The sequence below is a fragment of the Gopherus evgoodei genome, chromosome 1, assembly GCF_007399415.2.
Source record: "Gopherus evgoodei ecotype Sinaloan lineage chromosome 1, rGopEvg1_v1.p, whole genome shotgun sequence".
Classification (NCBI taxonomy): domain Eukaryota; kingdom Metazoa; phylum Chordata; order Testudines; family Testudinidae; genus Gopherus; species Gopherus evgoodei.
Window position 1 is genome coordinate 308897270 of NC_044322.1, and position 21188 is coordinate 308918457.

A 21188-nucleotide genomic window follows, 5' to 3' on the forward strand; every position below is an offset into this window, starting at 1 on the left:
TACAGCCAAATGAAGTAGTTTCTAAACTCAACTATAGCATGTCCGGATTAGTTGTGGACATAAGAGTGGCTTGTCTGGTGACATGCAAATTTAGGGCTGAGATGTCAAATGCTATGCAATGTCTACCCAGATACTACTTAGCAACACTATCATCCAGCACTATAAAGCATTAAACAAAAAAATTAAATAACTAGTTTCTCAAAACTTCTTTTCACTGGAGTTTGCTTTGTTTTACTGCAGTTTCAGAAGCAACAAAAATGCATGCCATATAAAATATAATGTAAAAGATAAAGAACCTGCTGGTGAAGGAGATGGAGATACATCAGGAACAGAATCAACCCGGACGACAGGGGTAGAAGAAGTTGGTTGTTGCTGATAGTACATCTGAATGGGAAGTGGTATAGCTCTCCTTTTAACTCCTACTACATGTATATGCGCCTGCCCATTGTTATTTGGATCCTCTACTCTCTTCACTGTGTGATTTGGAAAGACAGTTCTGCCAAACACAAACATACAGCTATATACGTAACAAAAATTCAAACCTTTCCCAGTATTATTTTTTTTTCTTTTCAATTTTTAGCACATCAACTCTGCTCTATACGCACAGAGGACAAACATATTTACAAAAGCTAAGAAGTCAAATACTTCATTGTGTACCTAACTGCAAAATCCAGATCCTAGGATACTCATGTTAGGCAGTCAGGATTACATATTCACTCTGCCAAAAAGAGAAGCAATGGGCATGGGAAGTCTCCATTCTATTTTTCAAACAGAAGAGTATTTTCCAATGGCTGATATTTTGTGACAGCATCTGTCCCTGTTTCTGCAGAGATGCAGCCAGAGTGAAATGCTAAGATGCTTTTTTTAGAAGGCTATCTCTATGGGGCCTGAGAGGTTCACCAGAATTAGCATTTCCAAGATTTTGGACAAAAGAAATGAAAACTGTAACCCCCCAAAGCTAGAAGTGGAAGAAATATATGGCCAAACACATACAGCAAGCTCTAACAGAGTCATGAAAAAGAACAAAATAATTGCATTGAACTCTCAAACTTTTTTTTTTTAATACTTAAAATTCCAAATGCTAACGGATCAGAGCAGTCTTTAAAACTCATTTGAGAGTAGGTATTTCCCTAAAGAAGTTTGAAGTTGCAGATTAGCATTAGGCATCCACAATCTTCTGTTTATTCTTCTATAGACTCTTCACCTTACCGAAGACATTTATAAAATCCAGTTGATGTTAGGATTCCACCTCGAGCTAATTTACTGCAGGTTGAGAGATATTCAGAGTACATTTCTGCTCGAGAGACTGAGCAATCTGAATTCACCTCAAAATGTGCATTCAACCTAAAAATGGAGAAAGAAAAATAAATAATGAAACATGCTGCAACATGGACATTTCTTTTTAAAGGGCTGAAACGCTATTCTCTGGCTGAGTAAAGGATTTTGGACAATCTGTAACACCGCTGCTAATTTAAAATATTGAAAAGAGCATTTTAAAGTGCTCTCCTAAAAACACCTCCTCAATACAATGTAATTTTATCTTTCACAATGTAAACCTCAATGCCTAAAGTTAATACTAGAAAAAGCACTAAGACAGATGGCAAAAACTGATCACATAACATCCTGTTGAGATTATTGTTTATGTGTATGATATGCAAGACTTAGTAATATATTCACAAACCAAAAACTTATCTGAGAAAATTTCAGACTGAAAATGTGTTTCAATGAAGTCCCCAGAACAACTTTATATATTCTCTACAAAATTCTACAACTTTAAAAAGGAAAAAAAAACTACGTAAAACCCACAAATGTTAGAATGTCTGGAAATTGACAGCTCAGTTCCTCACTGCCATATAATCTTTAATCATCTCCTCACCCCACCCAACTGTGTCTATCAGTTAAACAAACTATATATTTAAAAGCTTCAAACCATACCTTTTAAACTTTAGATCAAAAGTCAGATATAGTTTAGCATTGCATACTCATTCTCTATCAAAGGTTTCCATCAAAAATGTGCTGACCTGACAAGCCAAAATAAGTTTTTCAGACTGATCTGGTAATTGAGATCTACTGCAATACACAGGAAAATCAGAGATATAGTAACAACCTTACCCTGAGCTACCAGGATCATAAGGGACTAGGAGTGCTACAGAGGCAGAACATTCATCCCTGGAGGCAAGCAGTGTGAAGGTTTTCTTGTCCTCGAACAACTGGCTCTGGCCAATGCTCCAGGCAATATCAATAAATTCCCAGGGAGCAAGGCAATGTGTGGTTCCTGAAGGACCTCCACAAAAGCACAGCCAACCAAAAAAAAAAAAAAAGGATATTTTCCTTAACTGGTAATTTTTATTTCTTTGAGATCCTCTATGCGAGCCCAGAAAGTTGGAAAATAGTTCCTTTCTGACAGCAAATGCAGATAGCAACAACTATCTACAGCAGGGGTGGGCAAACTTTTTGGCCTGAGGGCCGCATTGGGTTTCGTAAATTGTATGGAGGGCCGGTTAGGGGAGGCTGTGCCTCCTCAAACAACCAGGTGTCGCCTGGCCCCTCCCCACCCCACTTCTCGCCCCCTGACTCCTGCCCCATCCAACCCACCCTGTTCCCTAACAGCCCCCCATCCATCACCACCCCATCGACCATCACCCCTACTCCTTGTCCCGACTGCCTCCGGAACCTCCACCCCTGATTTCCTTCCGCTGCCCCATCCAACTCCCACTCCTTCCAGACTGCTCTCTGGGACCCCTGCCCACATTCAACCCCCATTCCCTGCCCTCTGTCCGCCCCAAACCCTATCCATACCCCGAACTCCCCTGCCCTCTATCCAACCCCCCCCCTGCTCTCAGCCCCCTTACCGCACTGCCTGGAGCATCGGCAGCTGGTGGCACTACAGCCGTGCCACCTGGCTGGAGCCAGCTGCGCCACAGTGCAGCACAGAGCACCGGGTCAGGCCGGGTTCTGCAGCTGCGCTGCCCAGCTGCCCAGAGCATTGCACTGGCAGCGCAGCGCTGAGGCTGCAGGGAAGGGGGAACAGCGGGGGCCAGGCGCTAACCTCCCAGGCCAGGAGGTCAGGGGCCGGGCAGGAAGGTCTTACTGGCTGGATGTGGCCCACGGGCTGTAGTTTGCCCACCTCTGGTCTACAGAATACGAAAATATCTGCGCTGAAATGCAGGATAAAAGAGTATTGATACGTTTTTTAAACTGTCAGCAGTACAAGCTATATCATCTGTACGATTTGAAAAAACACACCGTGTTCTCTATTGTTTAGCATCATCTAAAAGTACTATAATCAGAATGTAACTGGAAATTCTAAAGAGAAAGAAAGCAGATAAGAGAATTTAGTGTTGTCTTCTTTCATAGCCAATACAATCAGTGCTCCCTCTAATTTTTCCCACTCATGCGCGGAATGAATTTTGTTATGTGCACCAATATGGAGGTGATGTGTAACAAAATTCATGTGAGGGGGGTGGGGCCAAGGGGTTCGGACTGTGGGAGGGAGCTTAGGGTGGGGCAGAGGATTGGGGTATAAGGGTTCCGGCTGGGAGTGTGGGCTCTGGGGTGGGGCCGGGGATGAGGAGTTTGGGGTCCAGGACGGTGCTCGGGAGGAGAAAGAGGTCTCCCCTCAGCTCTCTCTCCCTGCAGAAGCAGCACCTGGGCTGTGGGGGAGAGGCGCCTCTCCCTGCTGTGGCAGCTCTGGATTTGGGTCTGTAGGATAGGTGCCCCTCCCCCAGCAGGTCCGGGCCAGGGCTGTGCTGCATTATGAAAAAAAAAATCAATATTCCTGCCTTCTCTAACCAGATTGTCATTAAAAACAGTGTCAGCCTCCCATGATATGCACCAGTATCACTGTGACCAGCAAATGTCAGAGAAAGTGTTCTCTATCTCACTCATAATCTTGATTTGGGAGTTGGTGACTAGACCATGATGTGCACTTACCTTGCAGGGGATCCTTCTTCCGGCCCAGCTGGCTTATAATATTAGGGATATTAATTTTAATACATTGTCTCTCTTTTGCATGTCCTTCCACTGCTTCCAACAGATAGTAATATTTCTAAATTATTCCATTATGACTTACTCCCTTGCAACTTCTCTCAGTAAAAGACAGTGACAAAAACTTACTAAGAGACTTTACGGGGTAAAAATGCCTCAAAGTTAGCTTTCATGCAAACACAATTGAAAGAGACTATTTCCCATTCTTCAACTCCAAGAAAAACATCGGAAAAATACAATGATTAGCATATCTTAGACTTCTGTACAAGGCCACCTGTTTTATATCTTGTTGGTTCATTTCCATTTAGAATTCAGAAAAAGAAAAATAACTGAGAGTACCCAGCACTTTGTTACCTAGCACAGAATCAGACAAAAAATAACCACTACAGTTCCTCCTGACATTGCATTGTATGATTTGTTTAATTACATTCTGTCATCACATAGTGTTACACAACTGCAGCATAGCACAGTGATTCTGTTGCCTTTTTCTGCTCCTTCCACTAAAATACTGTTTTTCTTGTTCCCCAAATCCTGGCTACTACTGAAAAGAAGGTTACTTACCTTTGTAACTGTTGTTCTTCGAGATGTGTTGCTCATATCCATTCCAATTAGGTGTGCACGCGCTGCGTGCACATTTGTCGGAAGATTTTTACCCTAGCAACACTTGGTGGGTTGGCTGGGTCGCCCTCTGGAGTGGCACCGGATATATACCCCTGCCGGCCCATCACCTCTTCAGTTCCTTCCTGTCAGCTACTCTGACAGAGGGGAAGGAGGGCGGGTTTGAAATGGATATGAGCAACACATCTCCAAGAACAATAGTTACAAAAGTGAGTAACCGTCTTTTCTTCTTCGAGTGCTTGCTCATATCAATTCCAATTAGGTGACTCCCAAGCCTTACCTAGGTGGTGGGGTCGGAGAGATGTCGCAGAATGCAACACTGCTGAACCAAATGCCACATCATCTCTGGACTGTTGTACCAATGCGTAGTGTGATGCAAAGGTGTGCACAGATGACCAGGTAGTTGCCGACATATGTCCTTGATGGGTACGTGGGCCAGGAATACGGCAGATGAAGCTTGAGCCCGAGTAGAATGGGCGGTGAGCTGGCTAGTTGGAACGTGAGCCAAGTCATAACAGGCACGGATACAAGACATCACCCAAGATGAAATTTGCTGCAAGGAGACCGGAAGGCTCTTCTTCCGGTCTGCCACCTCTACGAAGAGTTGAAGTGTCTTTCGAAAGGGCTTTGGTCTCTCAATGTAAAAGGCGAGAACCCTACCAACATCTAGGGAATGTAACTGTTGCTCCCTATGTGAGGAATGCGGTTTCGGGAAGAAGACCGGGAGGAAGATGTCCTGGTTGACTTGGAAGGCAGACACCACCTTAGGGAGGAAGGCAAGGTGTGGTCGCAGCTGTATCTTGTCCTTATGAAACACCGTATATGACGGGTTCGCTGTGAGGGCCCGAAGTTTCGACACTCGCCTTGCTGATGTAATGGCGACGAGGAAGGCTGTCTTCCAGGAACGGTACAGCAGCGAGCAGGTGGCCAGCGGCTCAAAGGGGGCACCCATGAGCGTGGATATAACTAGATTGAGGTCCCAAATTGGGGACGGACATCGAATCTGCTTGACGAATCGCCCTTGACGAATCTGGTAACCATAGGGTTAGAAAAGACTGAACGCCCGTTCTCCCCTGGATGGAAAGCAGAGATGGCTCCCAGATGAACCTTTATGGAGGAGACCGCTAGGCTGTGCTGTTTCAAGGACCAGAGATATTCCAGGACAGTAGGGATTGGTACCTGAGTGGGGACAGTATCATGCTGAGCGGACCAGCAGGAGAAATGCTTCCACTTGGCCACATATGTCAACCTAGTGGAAAGCTTCCTGCTTTCCTTACCCAGGAGCACCTGTTGAACCAAGGCAGAGTAACGCAGCTCGGATTGACTTAAACATGCAGCATCCATGCTGTGAGATGGAGGGACTGCAGGTCTGGGTAACGAAGTCTGCTGTGTTCCTGAGTTATGAGATCCGGCCAGAATGGAAGGGGAATTGGGTCGGTCACCGACAGGTTGAGCAACATGGCCTACCAGTGGGAACGGTGGAAAGGCGTAGAGGAGATGGTCTTTCCAAATTATCAGGAAAGTGTCTGAGAGGGAGCCTGGGGAGCGTCCCTGGAAGGAGCAGAACATGTGACACTTCTAATTCTCACAAGAGGCGAAGAGGTCTATGTGGGGAAAGCCCCACTTCTGGAAAACAGAATGGATTATGTCCGGAACAACTGACCACTCGTGAGCTAGGAAGGATCTGCTGAGGTGATCTGCCAGGGTTTTCTGAACTCCTGGGAGAAAGGACACTACCAGATAACGATTGAGTGGGCTATGCAAAACTCCCAGAGTTGAATGGCTTCCTAACAAAAGAGGGAGAAGCGTGCTCCGCCTTGCTTGTTTATGTAAAACATGGCCATTGTGTTGTCCGTGAACACTGTAACACAACGGCCTTGGAGATGTTCTCGAAACACTTGACACGCTAGACGAACCACCCTCAGCTCCCTCACGTTGCTGTGTAGGGTCACTTCTTGCGTCAACCAGAGGCCTTGTGTACGGAAACCCACAAGGTGGGCATCCCAACCTAGAGATGCCACGTCTGTGATAAGGGCCATCGAAGATTGTGCTGCATGGAATGGTATCCTTGGACAGACCAGGGAGGGATTCAGCCACCCTGTCAAGGAGCCTAAGATGTCCTTGGGAACAGTGAGGATCGTGTCCAGGCTGTCACGGCCCGGACGGTACATTGAGGAGAACCAAGTCTGAAGTGGACGGAGGCGTAGTCCGGCATGTTTGGTCACGAAGGTGCAAGTGGCCATGTGGCCTAGGAGACTGAGATACGTGCGAACCGACAACGTTGAAAAAAGTTGTGGAGACCTTGAATTATCGCTACCATAGCCTGAAAACGGGGCTGTGGTAGGCAAGCTCTGGCGAGATTGGAGTCCAGGATCGCTCCAATGAAGTCTATTCTCTGTGTGGGTACCAGAGTAGATTTCTCAATGTTGATCATCAGGACGAGTTGTCTGAACAGATCTCTGACGAGATGCACATGATGCCGCACCTGCATCTCCGAGGGCCCCCAAATGAGCCAATCGTTGAGGTACGGGAAGACTTGTACGTGACAACAACGCAAGGAGGCCGCGACGATGGCCATACATTTTGTAAAAACTCGTGGGGCTAAAGAGAGGCCGAACGGAAGGACCACAAATTGGAAATGCTGCTCGTAGACCACAAAGCGAAGGCATCATCTGTGCAGTGGGTAAATCGCATGGGGAAGTACGCGTCCTTCATATCGAGGGTGGCGTACCAGTCTCCCAGATCCAAGGACAGGATAATGGTTCCCAGGGATACCATGCAGAACTTCAACTTTACCATGAATTTGTTGAGTCCCCACAGGTCTAGGATTGGTGTTAGACCTCCCTTTGCTTTGGGAATTAGCAAGCAACGGGAGTAAAACCCTTGCCCCTCATGTCCTTTAGTACCTCTTCTATAGCTCTGATAGTTAGGCGCGTCTGAACCTCCTGTAATAGGAAATGCTTGTGAGAGGGGTCCCTGAAGAGGGACGGGGAGGGAGGGTGTGAGGGTGGGGGCAAAACAAACTGAAGTTGGTATCCCAATTCCACTGTGCGCAGGACCCAACGATCTGAGGTCAAGTGAGACCACGCAGGGAGGAAATAGGAGAGGCGGTTGCAGAAGGGTGGAGAAGGATCCAGGAAAGAGACTGGTGCTCCGTCCTCAAACGCACCTTCAAAAGCTTTGTTTGGGCCCCACTGGTGGTTTAGGGAGGCCCTGATTCTGACCTCCTTGGGGACCAGACTGCCTCCTGCTGTTACCCTGGCCATGTCTTCTAGTGAAGTCCTGTCATGGCCAAGGGGTGGGGTAAGTGCGTTGAGGCTGGGGGCGGAAGGGTCTGCGTTGGATTACTGGGGTGTGCATTCCCAAGAAGCGCATAATTAGTCTATTATCCTTTAGGCTTTGGAGCCTAGGGTCAGTTTTGTTGGAGAATAGCCCCTGGCCTTCAAAGGGAAAGTCTTGTATTGACTGCTGCAGCTCAGGTGGAAGGGTGGGCACCTGAAGCCAGGAGATGCGTCACATCGTCACTCCTGAGGCCAGAGTTCTGGACGCAGAATCCGCTGCATCCAAGGATGCTTGGAGGGAGGTTCTCGCCACCTTTTTCCCTTCTTCCAGTAGGGCCGCGAATTCTTGACGGGACTCTTGGGGAATAATCTCTGTAAACTTCCCCATGGAGGTCCAAGTGTTATAATTATACATGCTTAGGAGAGCTTGTCGATTAGCTACCCTAAGCTGGAGACCCCCTGCTGAGTAAATCTTGTGACCAAACAAGTCCAGGTACTGACTGTACCACCAAGGAGCAAGGGTGAGGATGCACATACAAATACTCATAATCCTTGGATGAACCATATACTTCCTCTCCACCCCTCTGGCAGTGGGAGGAATAGAGGCTGGAGACTGCCAGATCGTATCCGCATTGGCTTGAATAGTGCGGATAAAAGGCAGGGCAACTCTGGTAGGGATGTCTGCCGATAACATGTCCAGCACCGTGTCCTCTATCTCTGGGACCTCCTCCACTTGCAAGTTCATATTCTGCGCCACCCTACGCAAAAGATCTTGGTGAGCCCTCTGGTCTATCGGAGGGGGGCCAGAGGACGATGTGCCTGCCACTGCCTCATCAGGTGAGGAGGAGGAGGAAAGGCCAGGAACGAGGAGGTCCTGGAGACCGGTGTCAGGTATAGGTGGAGCCTGGGCATCAGCCGGCGGGACAGCAGCGTCATCCGTGCCCATAGGTGGAGGACGGCTCACAGTTGCCTCCCGTATGCGGTGTTCAGAGAGGACTGACCAGGGTGCAGCTGAAGGAACACCTTGGGTCTGATGGTATGTTCAAGGTGTTCAGAAGAACCACTGAGGGGGACCCTGATCAGGATCTTGACTCTCAGCATAGGTCTGACTGGCTGCCTCTGTGTCACAACCTTGGACATAATGACTGCTCCCTGCCTGAGACAATGCTGAAGTTTGTCTCGAAGGCCAAGGGGGGGGGCTGAGAGTCCTTGAGGAGCTGTCGTGTCCCGACCTGACAGGTTGCAGGACAGCACCAGGGAGCGATACCGAGACCTCTGGCTGTACCGCAATCGGAATTGGGACCAATGACTGTAGCGGTGCTGGGAGGTCGACCTGGATCTCGACAACAAACTACGTCGTCAAGAGTGGCTGCCGGAGGAATGGTGTCAGGAACCGTGCCGGGACCCAGATTGGTACCGAGTGTACTGGATAGGTATACAGGAGGCTGAGCGGTGCTGCGAATGCGACCAGTACAGTGATGGAGAGTGGTGCTGGGATTGCGAGCAGCGCCGGGACCAGGATCGTCGACGGGACCGAGATTTGGATCGATGCTTCTCAGCGACTCCCATGAAGGGCGGCCTCATCAAGGCAGGCTTGCCTATTGATTGTATGACCCACACCGGCGGTGCCGGGGGTTGGGGCAGTCCAGGTTCCATCAGCCCAATCAGCTCACGTGCTGTGGAGTAGATCTCTGGGGTTAATGGGAGACCGAGCTCAATCACGGTGCGCATCGGGGAGCTCTGGAGCACCAGACTCGACGGTCTTTGTGGAACTGGAATCAACGGTGCTGCAACTTGCGGTGCCACGACGGATGACTTAGCCGGGCAATCTAACCTGGATTGTTGCTCTTGCAGAGGCATGGACGGTGCCAAAGCAGCAGGTGGTTTGTGCTGCTTCCTAGGCCATGGAGACAGTAAACGGTGCTGCGATGGCATCGGTGCCAAGGTTCTTTTGCGGTACCAGAACGTTCCAGCGCCGGAGGAGCGCTTCGGACCGAGGAAGTTTGTTCTCCACTCGGTACCGAGGGCACCGGGCTAAGTGCCGCCTCCATGAGGAGCTGCTTCAAGCGAAAGTCCCGCTCCTTCTTTGTCCTAGGCTTAAAGCCCTTACTAATGCGGAACTTATCAGGGAGGTGGGATTCCCCAAGGCACTTTAGGCAGGAGTCATGGGGATCTCCCGTTGGCATCGGCTTGAGGCACGCCGAGCACAGTTTGAAATCCAGTGACCTGGGCATGAACCCCGGCACCGGGGTGGAGGAAAGGGGACAATCCCTGATCCCCCAACAACTATATGCACTATCTATACACAAAAGACTAAAAAGTAACTATAACTGTGAACTAGTGAACTATCTACAACTATCTATAGAGAAAATACGAAGAAAGCTAGGGAAGTGGAGATCAGCTACGCTGCGCTCCACAGTTCCAATGACCGTCATGGGCGGTAAGAAGGAACTGAAGGGGTGATGGGCTGGCAGGGGTATATATCTGGTGCCATAACAGAGCCACTCCAGGGGGCAATGCAGCCAACCCACCGAGTGTTGCTAGGGTAAAAATCTTCCGATGAACGTGCACGCGGCGTATGCATACCTAATTGGAATCGACATGAGCAAGCACTCGAAGAAGAATAAGAGGTGACAACTGTGGAATCTTTCTCTGATTTAACTGCCCATTCCTGCCTGCTTGAATGCAAGAGAGGCTATTCTGCACCATTCCTTTTTGGTTTGGGGGTCCAGAAAGATTTCAGTGGCTCCTTTTCTATCTCTCCTAGGATTAGGGGTTGGCAGAACGGCAGTATGGGAAGCAAGGGAGACAGTCTGATTGCTCATTGTCCCCTCTATTATTACTTCACACCTCAGATATCAGTGAGACAGCTCTACTGTCTAATTCCCAGGCAGAAAAAAAGTATAGTATAAATATGAACTGTAGAATTCATAGCTGTATACAATGGGCTTCTGAAGAAGCATGTTTGAGAGGAGGAATATGCAGATTCCACTTATTTTGGATTATGAAGATTTCAAATACTAGCTGCTATTTTCTAGCTAAAAACATCTATGACGTTTTCTATATTAACTATATCACTGTAGTATCTAAGCTTAGAGTCTCATCATATGTTAGTGTCAACTAGCAATAACTTTATTAATGATACCTCACACAGAGTACAATCCAAGTGTCTAACTACAAGCAGGAGCACAGGAGGCAACTCAGTTGTTGCAGATCCTAGCTTGTCAAAACTACTCCTGTGCAGCGAAAATCTTTGCTTAAGTTATAAGTGAAATGACAGACTTTCAGTGTAGAACCACTCTGCTTCTTGTTAAATGCTCCCCACTTCACTGTAAAGACGTGTGTGTAGATGAATATTTGAATCAATTCAATAACTAGCTCCATCTTTAACCCATATCATTTTTGTGTGGGAAGCGGGGAGTGTTGGAAGTAGAAGAGTTTCAGGAACTGATCAACCCAAAGACTTAGAATTTGAGCAGATGCATGTATAGGTCAACACCAGTTTGGGGAATCACCCTAGCCCTACTTGAGAGCTATGAGTTGGGTATCAATTCTCTAGAATATTGGATGTACAAACATACATTATAACTAGTAAAATATTAAAGCAAGTATGGGGTGGGGAAGGGTCGGAGGAAAAAAGGTCTTTCATCTTCCCTGGTTTAATTGAGCCTCCCACTGATGAAATCACAGCCTTGCAAAAATCTAGTTTCAAAATTTGAGAAAACACTTTCTTGTATCGGTACAGTAGCACAAGATGAAAATACTGTTCAGTCAGACAATGCTGCTCTACAGTTTTACAGCAAGATTAGATTTGTAATTAAATTAAAGGATTAAATTATATTCTAAAACAGAGAAAACAACTAGTTTGAAGTATCAGGTCAAATGGCTAACGTTTTGTGTTGTTTTTGTTCTTTCTCAAGAAAGTATTTGAATGGAACTGCATACTTACCACTGACATGCAAATTTCTCACTGTCTATTTCCACTATTCCTGGTGGTGGAGCAACATGCTGTGCCGCTCTTGATGCTATGGAAAAAGATACATTTGCTGACATGTAATGATGATTCTTCCTATAAAATTGAACATCTCAGGCAACACAAAGGATCATCGGAAGTTCAGTAGTTTCAAATTTGATTTGAAATTTGTTTTGTATTTTTGCAAGATCTCTCCCCTCACTCTCCAAAGAAGTTCATTATGACAAAATTAAATGTAAGGATTAATTAATTACATCTACAGAGAGATTCCTAGACACAAAGTATAACTACATATATTTAAAGAACTCTCCAAATCCATGTCTTAAAAGGCAATAGCTTATTTGTTACTGAATGATCAGATTTGCTTTAAACCAACTCTGTTTAAATGCATGCCATGTTGTTTCAAAGATGTAATGAGATGTGTGTGAGGACACATCTCCGGCAAGGTTTCTAGCCACTACTGTAACTGTATTAGTGCAAATCGCTAGTCTAAATGTACTGCACTAGTATAAACCATGACTTGCATTAGCACATCTGGTTTGAAACTGGTTTTATGACAGGATGGAATGGATAACAGGAACCGTCAGAGCCATGGGCAGTAAGAAGGAGTTGAGAAACAAGTTGGTCCACTTCACCCTTCTTTCCCAGGAGGAGGAGATGTCACCCCGTGCAGACTCCTCAACACTGATGGCCAAATGCTTCAGATCTCAAGTTCATGAGGCACATGAGCACCAACATACAGACACATACATATAGACAATCACTTAAAGAAAAAATATTGCTTTTTCTCAAGCTTGGCTGACCCTTCTGTTTTAGCTCCTCAATTCTTCCTGTCTGCACAAATATCCCAGGTTGGAACTAATCAGAACCAACTTGAGTTGACCTTAAAGTAATAAAAAATGACTGCATCTTTATGCAAGATTCAAGCATATGACATCAAGATGCTTTGACAGAATAGTAGTGCACTCTTGTCCCAAGGGTGTTAAAACCTGCCATGTTACTTAATTCTCTGTATAAAAAATGAATTACACTTTCAAATAAGAGACCTGTCCCTGGTCATCCATGCCATCAGCATCTCTGTGCTGAATTACTGCAATGATTTGACCACAAAGGCCACACAGAAGCTGCAACTACTGCAAGATGAAGTGGCCTGCCTATGAGGCCCATTCACAGGCAGCCCTGTAAACCTGTGTTACACTGGTGATCGATGACCTGCAATAGGTCTACACAGAGTTCTATATCTGCTTCAAGGTCTTGGCACTAATCTTTAAAGACCTTGATATGCTAGGACCTAGCTACCGAAAGTCTCTATCTTCCTGTCTAGCACTCTCATTTATGATTAGTAGAGATTGTGTAGGTGATGTAAACAGTCAGGGACGTGTCATTCTCAGTGGAAGTCCCTTGGCTGTAGAATTCCCTATCATTATTCAGAATACTTAGATGGTCTGGGAACAAATAAGGTTTTCCCAACTACTCTCCCTTAATCTATTTTTCAGTTTATGTGCATCCATAACTCACCATGTGCACAAGCACTTCTTTGCTTAAGGAAAATGCTAAAACATGCTCAGGGCACCATTTTCAAAATGGTAGTAAGTTTAGTACTTCTGAACTAATTTTTTCCCAAATATTAAAATCATGTTCCTCACTGAGGTTGTTTGAACTTTTAAATAAAAATGCTTTTGAGTTTTCTGAACACATAAAAGTCTCAGTTGTTCTTTAAAGTAGGCAAGCAACTTGCAACCACTTAACTTAAGCAGCTGATCCAATTTTATTTTAATGTAAAAACAAAACAAATGCCTTCAAAAGCAGACCAAGCTTGGAAAGTTTTCACCAAATGGCAAACTTTTGAAAAAGTTACAAAACGTGAGAAAAGAGGACTACAGAATGAAATATAAAATAACTACTAATGCTGCCTTATGATACATTTGTGTGTAACACAAATAACTAAGATTTTAGTCTGCAGTGGGAAATTATTATTTCGTAGAATGAAAATGTGACATACTGGGATATAATTATCTCATCCTTCAATGCCTTCCACATTAATTTAACTCTTTCAGCCCAAACCATTAGGCCACCTGGTTCAGTATCATGAAGGTATTTCAGTATAGTCCTATTAGAGTCAAACATGTTCCATTAAATAAAAAAGCACTAACTAAAAAGTAAAGTTGTACATGAATGCTTACACTACTTACATGGTTAAAAGCTCATGTAGACATGCTGCACTAATATCAAGTGGGGGCACTCACTAATACAATTTACTCTAGTAACTTGCTTTACAGAGATGAAGCACATCTATATATGGAGTTTGCACCTGTGTAACTACATCAATGTAGTCATATAAAAGCAAAATACTCTAACATGGGCAAGGCCTTCAAACGGCTAGCAAAAAGTTTGTCAAGATTTCATGGCTCATACTTTTCTGGAGTCAAGTCACTTTGAACTGCAATGTTTTATAAAAATAGTTTTGAGAAGAAGAATCTGATTAACTGAGAAAGGTTCTGGATGAGTGGGTAATCTAGCAAACCACAATGTATATTAAGTCCAAGGGGGAAAGCGAAAAAATACTAGGGAAAAAACTTAAGTTTATATTTAGTCACAGAAATGAAACTGAAGTACTAGAGTCTTTGAGTCTGACTCTGACTTGAATGGGAGTTGCAGCTCACCAACATGTCTCAGGTTTACACCTTTTAGGAGCTTCTGGGAACCACACAAAGGCAGTATGGGCCTTTAAAAAGTCTGTGGTACTTTAAGTATTGAGGGGGGAAAAAAAGAGGGGTGGTGGTGGTGAGATTGGGGTTTTTTGGCAGGGGAGGGAGGGAGTTTTCAAATTTAAACATTTTTTTAAAATAGTTTTTTTTAAAGCAGAAACATATGGCAAGATATTTCAGATATCTATCCTTTATAAAGCATCTGACTCCTGGGTCTCCAATTTGAGCCAAATCCTGCAGGTTTTACTTTCATTGAAATTATGGGATTGAGGGCAGCAGGACTAGGACCAGCAAGTACATGCTTGATTGTATTATCAGTTGTTTAATTAATGAGAGGGACATTTATATTTGGATCGGATGAGCCACCATGATGCAACATTGATCCAACAATGCCCATAACTTTCTTGATATGCAATGTATACTTGTGAAAAGCACTGAAATAGACATTTTTCTCCTATACTTGCTGTTAGAGGAATCACATAAGTCAGCAGAATGTAATTTTGTATGTGAATTTACAAGAAAAGTTTCTTGTTAAAAACTCTGTGTGTGCAGCGTCAAAAGACACCGATATCTAGAGTGAAATTTTACTCTACTAAAGCCAAGAGTGCTTTATCATTTATTTCAATGGGGCCAGGATTCACTCTGAAAATAGATTTTCTACAGCTAAACCATATCTACAATATCACGTACATTCGGAGGTTCTAACGACCTTAACAAAACGAGGTTAACTTTCGCTTTAAGCTTAATTGTAGGTGTTAAACTTTGGCTCACAATTACAAATGAAATGATTAGTGGCTTCAATGCAGTCAATGAACATTTTTTTTAATCTTCTTTCCATGATTCCATTAGATTCATAGCCCAATTCTCCTAGAATTGGACCTAACACTACTGAGAACTTCTTTTACATACTATTCACACAGAATATAACACAAAATGGACTTGCCGCCCCTCTGTGAGTTGTAGATATTTTGCTGACATGCAAATGAACGTTAATTTTAAATAAAAATGTATAACATTTTCATTGTGTACATTTTCAAGATTGACAGTGTTGAAAAATGTTAAGACACTTGCCATGTTACTTCAGAGCGTTTTTATGTAATGACCAATATTGTTCCAAACATTCATTCAATTAGCAAAATAAAAGAAAGATTAACTTAACATCCATTGTGCCAGCAACAATATTAAAATATGTATGTCTGATTTGACGTATTGAAGCACAAGTAAATCATTAAATTATGCATAGCTATATAGCTATACACATGCATGCAATTACATAGATACAGATAGAAAGACAGATGGACAGTCACATATGCTATAAAGAATGTTCTACAGAAATACAAAAGATGTTCTCCTACAATAGCACTAACCTGGGACAGCTGTTGCATGGGCCTGTGAGGAAACATGCTCCACCACCTGTGGCCTGATTTCAGATACTTGATGGCTGGAGCTTTGATGTTCAATGAGTTTTACTGCAGTAAGTGCATCCAGCAGGTCCAACAATCTGGATGTCCAATAGAAACCAGACATAATAATGTATCTAAACCATTAAATGCAAAACCAATACACCGATATTATACACAAACAAATATGAGGTGTTTGTTATTGACACACTGATTGGATTAAACCTGGCACTTGCTGAAGGAAAAACAAAACCCCTTCATACTATTTCTGTGGATTTCTACATTAGATTTTCAACTGCATATAAAGCCAATATATAATTCAAAATACCTGACCTGCTTTGGTCCTCTATTTCATTAATTCCTTGAGAAAACAAAATTCAGTTAGTAAATATATGGCAACCATATGCACATAATATACAACCCATAAATTCTCTAAACTCTGACAAAGTAACATTTTTTGAATACCTGAATTGGACCAATGGTGCCATGTCTTTTTCCTCAACAAATAAACTAATATAATATTTTGTTCTGCTTCTTCCTCACCTATGCTCTTGTCTACTTTAGCAATTTTTGTGCAGGCCACTTCTCCCATTTCTGTGAGCATGTACAGAACTTCAAGTGCTGAGATTACAAGCAGCACATCTGGTAAAGTGAGATGACATATTATCTCTTTGTAGGATTCTTGATCCACATATTCACAAATTAATACACCATTATCTTCAGCTTTACAAAGATTCCCTAAGATTTCCATGCCTGAAAAACAAATATAGAATAGTATTAAACAGCTAAAAATCATTCTCTTACTATTTACAAAAAAATTAGCAGTCTAAGACCTTACCTCTCATTTTTAAGAATCTATCCCTTGCCATTAGGCATTTTGTAACAGTGTGAAACATTAGATGAGTAGTTTTGAAATCAACAGGGTCCAACAGAAGCTGAGAGAAAGGAAAAAACATTACTTAAGCTGCAGTCCACGTTGTATGTACAATCATAATACTTACAGTTCTTAAATTTGCATACCAAATTCAATGCTCAAAAGCCTTTATACGTTGGAATATGTCACTTCTGTGAACATGTAAGACTGTAATTTAAATGCCTAGAGTTCTTACTTATTATTTTTAAAATTGCATTAACCCTTTTCTCTTCTAAAGTATTTGGGAAGAGGCTCTGAACGTCTCTTTTTTCTTTGAGTCTTTACAGTAAGGAAAATAACTGAATTCCAAGGCTGCCATCAGGATGGATATGCACTTTTTCCGAAGCCCTACGAAACAGTAGCAGTGATTAGGGGTGAATTCCTCCTTATGGCTTTCACCATCCTTTGTCCTGTTTGTACAGCACCTAGTACCTAGCATGATGGCAACCTGGTCCATGACTTGGATCCCTAGGCACTATGGAAATACTACTACTACTACCACCATCACTAGTGCTCTTCCAAATCCCTCCCACACATGAAAACACCATCCTAGTCAGATTTCTATCAGTAACTGAGCACTACAGTGTCTCCTTCCCTGCTATTTACTCATTGCAGGATTTCAACACATACACAATGTCCAACTTTATATTTATCGGTGGTGTATAATGCCATAAAATGGATTGAGTTGGCCTTACTGTTTCTCCTTACATCTAAATAACTTTGAAAGAAAGTCTCCCTCACTGATGATATACCCATGTGTACGTGACCTTCCCAAAGTCACCCTGGTTTTCTCATACTCATCATTATAAACAGTGTATTGATACCTATTAACTGGTGACACAGGAATTCTTGTATTATCATAGTGGAGTTATGATTTATAAAGTATAACCCATATGAATATTTTTCATTTTTAAAGTAATTCCCCAATGCCATGGAATTTCAATTGAAAATTAGAGATGATTTGAAGGATCCCATGCCCCTCACACAACTGCATTCCCTCATATGACTGGGCTTAGGCAACTGGGAGCCACACTCTATATCTGATTCCTAGCGTTGTGCATTCTGTTGAAATCTATTATTTGCAAATTCAAAACACTTATTCACTAGTACTTCAAATAAACACAAGAAAAATAATTAAATTTAAGACATCAGTCAAGCTATTTAATGCTAAGTATACTTCACCAAAGTATATTTACCTCTGCTGCAATATTTCCTAGCGTGTCAAGCCCCAATTGTCGTAGAGAAATAAAATGACTATGAGCAGAGAGTAGCAGGAACCGAAGACAAGTACGATTAGCTGCCAAAAGTTTAACGTTTCCCTCCTCAAAGGAAAGATTTCGCAATATCACTGCAATCTGAAGTACCCGCTGCCCTTCAATATCATTAATGCCCAACTTGCGAGGTGGATGAAATAAGGATTCCCATATCCATTCTTCTGATGGAACATCTACAAAAGAAAAACATCAACTTTAGCTATACCTTTTCTATATTTACCAGAATTTATCTAATCAGTTTATTCAAGACATCTCACCTTGAGATTTGTTTCTGTCAGAAATGAGGTCACGTACTTCATTATCCTCGACAATATCCTTCCAAAACTGAGAACAGAATAAAAAGTAAAACTGAATTTCTGAAGTGTGATGCTTCCTTTAAAAATACATTTCTTTTCTCTTCTGCCTCTTTAAAATATTCACAAATGGATAAGTATGTGTTTATCACTATTCCATCCCTTGAAAAAAAAAATCCTCTCCCATTCATGTCCAGCTGACTACTGCATCTTAAAGATTATCTCTATCTAATAAGGGTACATTCTTCACTTCAGAGCTGAAACCTATGATGCTCAATATATTATAGCTGCTTAAGAGTCGTCCTGCCACCCTGCCAGGACACCAAGGTACTCCATCCACAATCAACCAACAGGATTGGGGCCTATTCCTATTCCACCACAAGGAATTCAAAGTACTTTACAAATTAAGGGCCTGATCTGCAAACCTTTACTGTGTGGCTAGTCTGACTACAGTCAAGATTAATCATATGATCAAGGATATGCAGGATCAAGCTCATAAGCTGATAAAGTATATATGGATCACTTAATCCACTACTAAAATACTGCTGTCTCTTAAGTGAAATGCAACAGCTCTATCATCACAGAGTAAAACCCAGGAAACAATTTAGGACAAGAAATGAAGTAAAACCTCTGTGAGAATGATACTTCTATTGCAATCATCACTTTGAGCTAGAGAGGGCCCTTTTTAAGAAGGAGCTTGAGACATTCAAGGAAGAGGGGTTTTGTCACGTTTAAATGATGTGTGCAAAACCAGATTGCCTTGAATTTCACTTGTCAATGCAATATACCTTTTTTGATGTTACTCTATTGGAAAGTGATGAAGAGGGTAAACATGCAAATTTCACTAGTGACAACAAAAGGAAGATGATATTAGAATCATGCCCAAGACTTACTCCTTTAATTTCTCTGGTGTTCGTATTTTTAAAACACGAAAGAGGTGGTGTATCCTCAAATACACATCTTCAACCTTAATTTTAAAGTCTTTGGAAAGGCCCAGAGAACTAAGCCAATTAGTAATGTAGGGTTACTGCTATTGCCAGTGCTCTTGCAGTGATACCAAAATCATAAGATGCTCTCATGGTGTCATGGCATTAGTTAGACTGATCATCCAACAATATGTTCTTGATCTCTTTAAAATATTCAGGCTAAAAGTCCAAAAAGAAGCACTCTCAGATTTAAAAAAATGTATCTATCTAAGGCGGTTGGGTAATTTGAAGTTATAGAAGGGTAGACTTTCTTCTCAGAGGTAAGTCATCCTGGACTCTCTCATGTGGTATAGAACATGAGGACTTGGCATGTTCTCTCTGCAGAAGCGGACATCAACGTCATCTTGGCATAGGCTTATTAAAAAATATTAAAACTCTAGCAGTTGGTATAATTGATGAGCTTTTTAAAAATTATTTTTAACCACAGTAGGTACTGAAGTTGAAGCAAAATATCAATACGTTGCAGGAGCAAGGCAGCCATAAGTAATGGGTACTGCAGTCTTAGCCTTTGACAAGGATATCAAACAACATTGTCATTTTCAAATCCAACTTCTTCACCAATTAGCCCCACGTTCCTGAAACTGCTAAAAATCATTTGGTGGTGATACAGAAGGCATTATAAAAGACTGTCATCGGGGTGGCAATGATGAAGGACCAATTTATCCATACATTACTCTTTATAGAATGTGTCTAATAAATCCCCCCAAGCTGGCTCGAGGAGATTTTAAACACTCCAAGAAAAGATCAGAGTTGACTCTTGAGGTCATTTAAGTGAACGACAATTGGCAGTATCTCTCTCTGATGACTTCTTTAACAATGTTACTACTATATAAAGGGCTTGTATCACTTCATACCAGGGTATAGATAAAGCCAAAGATGAAGGCTCCTAGCACTCTCAGAAGAAGGAGAGCAGTTGAAGTACATAGTTTGTAAGAGGTCTGTCTGATTCTAAAAACCACAGAATGAGGGGCCTGAGCCAACCTTAAAGATGATACTTCAGAACCAAAGAAACATCTCTCTTAGATAAAGAAGGCTAGTGACAGACAACTCTGGCTGCCAGGTCCAGTGAAACACTCTATTCTCCAGAACAGACTAAAACAGGAGTGCCCTCTCAGAAGCTCAAGTGAGAGAGCCACAAAGGCACCAAGAATCAAGGTTTCACCTGGACAGCCAATAAGAGCTGAGGCATCTGTTGTCAGAACAGAGGTATTAGGCACTCAAATTTCACAACTTAGAATAGTAGAATCATAGAAGATTAGGGTTGGAAGAGACCTCAAAAGGTCATCTAGTTCAACCCCCTGCTCACAGCAGGACCAACACCAACTAAATCATCCCAGCCAGGGCTTTGTCAAACTGGACCTTAAAAAGCTCTAAGGATGCAGATTCCACCACCTCACTAGGTAACCCATTCCAGTGCTTCACCACCCTCCTAGTGAAATAGTTTTTCCTAATATCCAATCAAGACCTCCCCCACTGCAACTTGAGACCATTGCTCCTTGTTCTAACATCTGCCACTACTGAGAACAGCCTAGCTCCATCCTCTTTGAAACCCCCCCTTCAGCTAGTTGAAGGCTGCTATCAAATCCCCCCTCATTCTTCTCTTCTGCAGACTAAATAAACCCAGTTCCCTTAGCCTCTCCTCATAAGTCATGTGCCCCAGACTAATCATTTTTGTTGCCCTCTGCTGGACTCTTTCCAATTTGTGCACATCCCTTCTGTTGTGGGAAGACCAAAACTGTACGCAATACTCCAGAT

General features: G+C 43.0%; 1 protein-coding gene across 1 annotated transcript in view; it reads right to left on the reverse strand.

Moving 5' to 3' along the window:
• Window positions 1-21188, reverse strand: part of ARID2 (AT-rich interaction domain 2) — a 172074-nt gene that overhangs the window by 53548 nt on the left and 97338 nt on the right. Inside the window, 11 exon segments of the mRNA XM_030548903.1 lie at window positions 297-496; window positions 1210-1344; window positions 11836-11911; window positions 15935-16052; window positions 16054-16080; window positions 16082-16104; window positions 16511-16720; window positions 16806-16902; window positions 18077-18327; window positions 18412-18478; window positions 18873-18877. Of these exon segments, the coding sequence (XP_030404763.1) occupies window positions 297-496; window positions 1210-1344; window positions 11836-11911; window positions 15935-16052; window positions 16054-16080; window positions 16082-16104; window positions 16511-16720; window positions 16806-16902; window positions 18077-18327; window positions 18412-18478; window positions 18873-18877 (1209 nt within the window).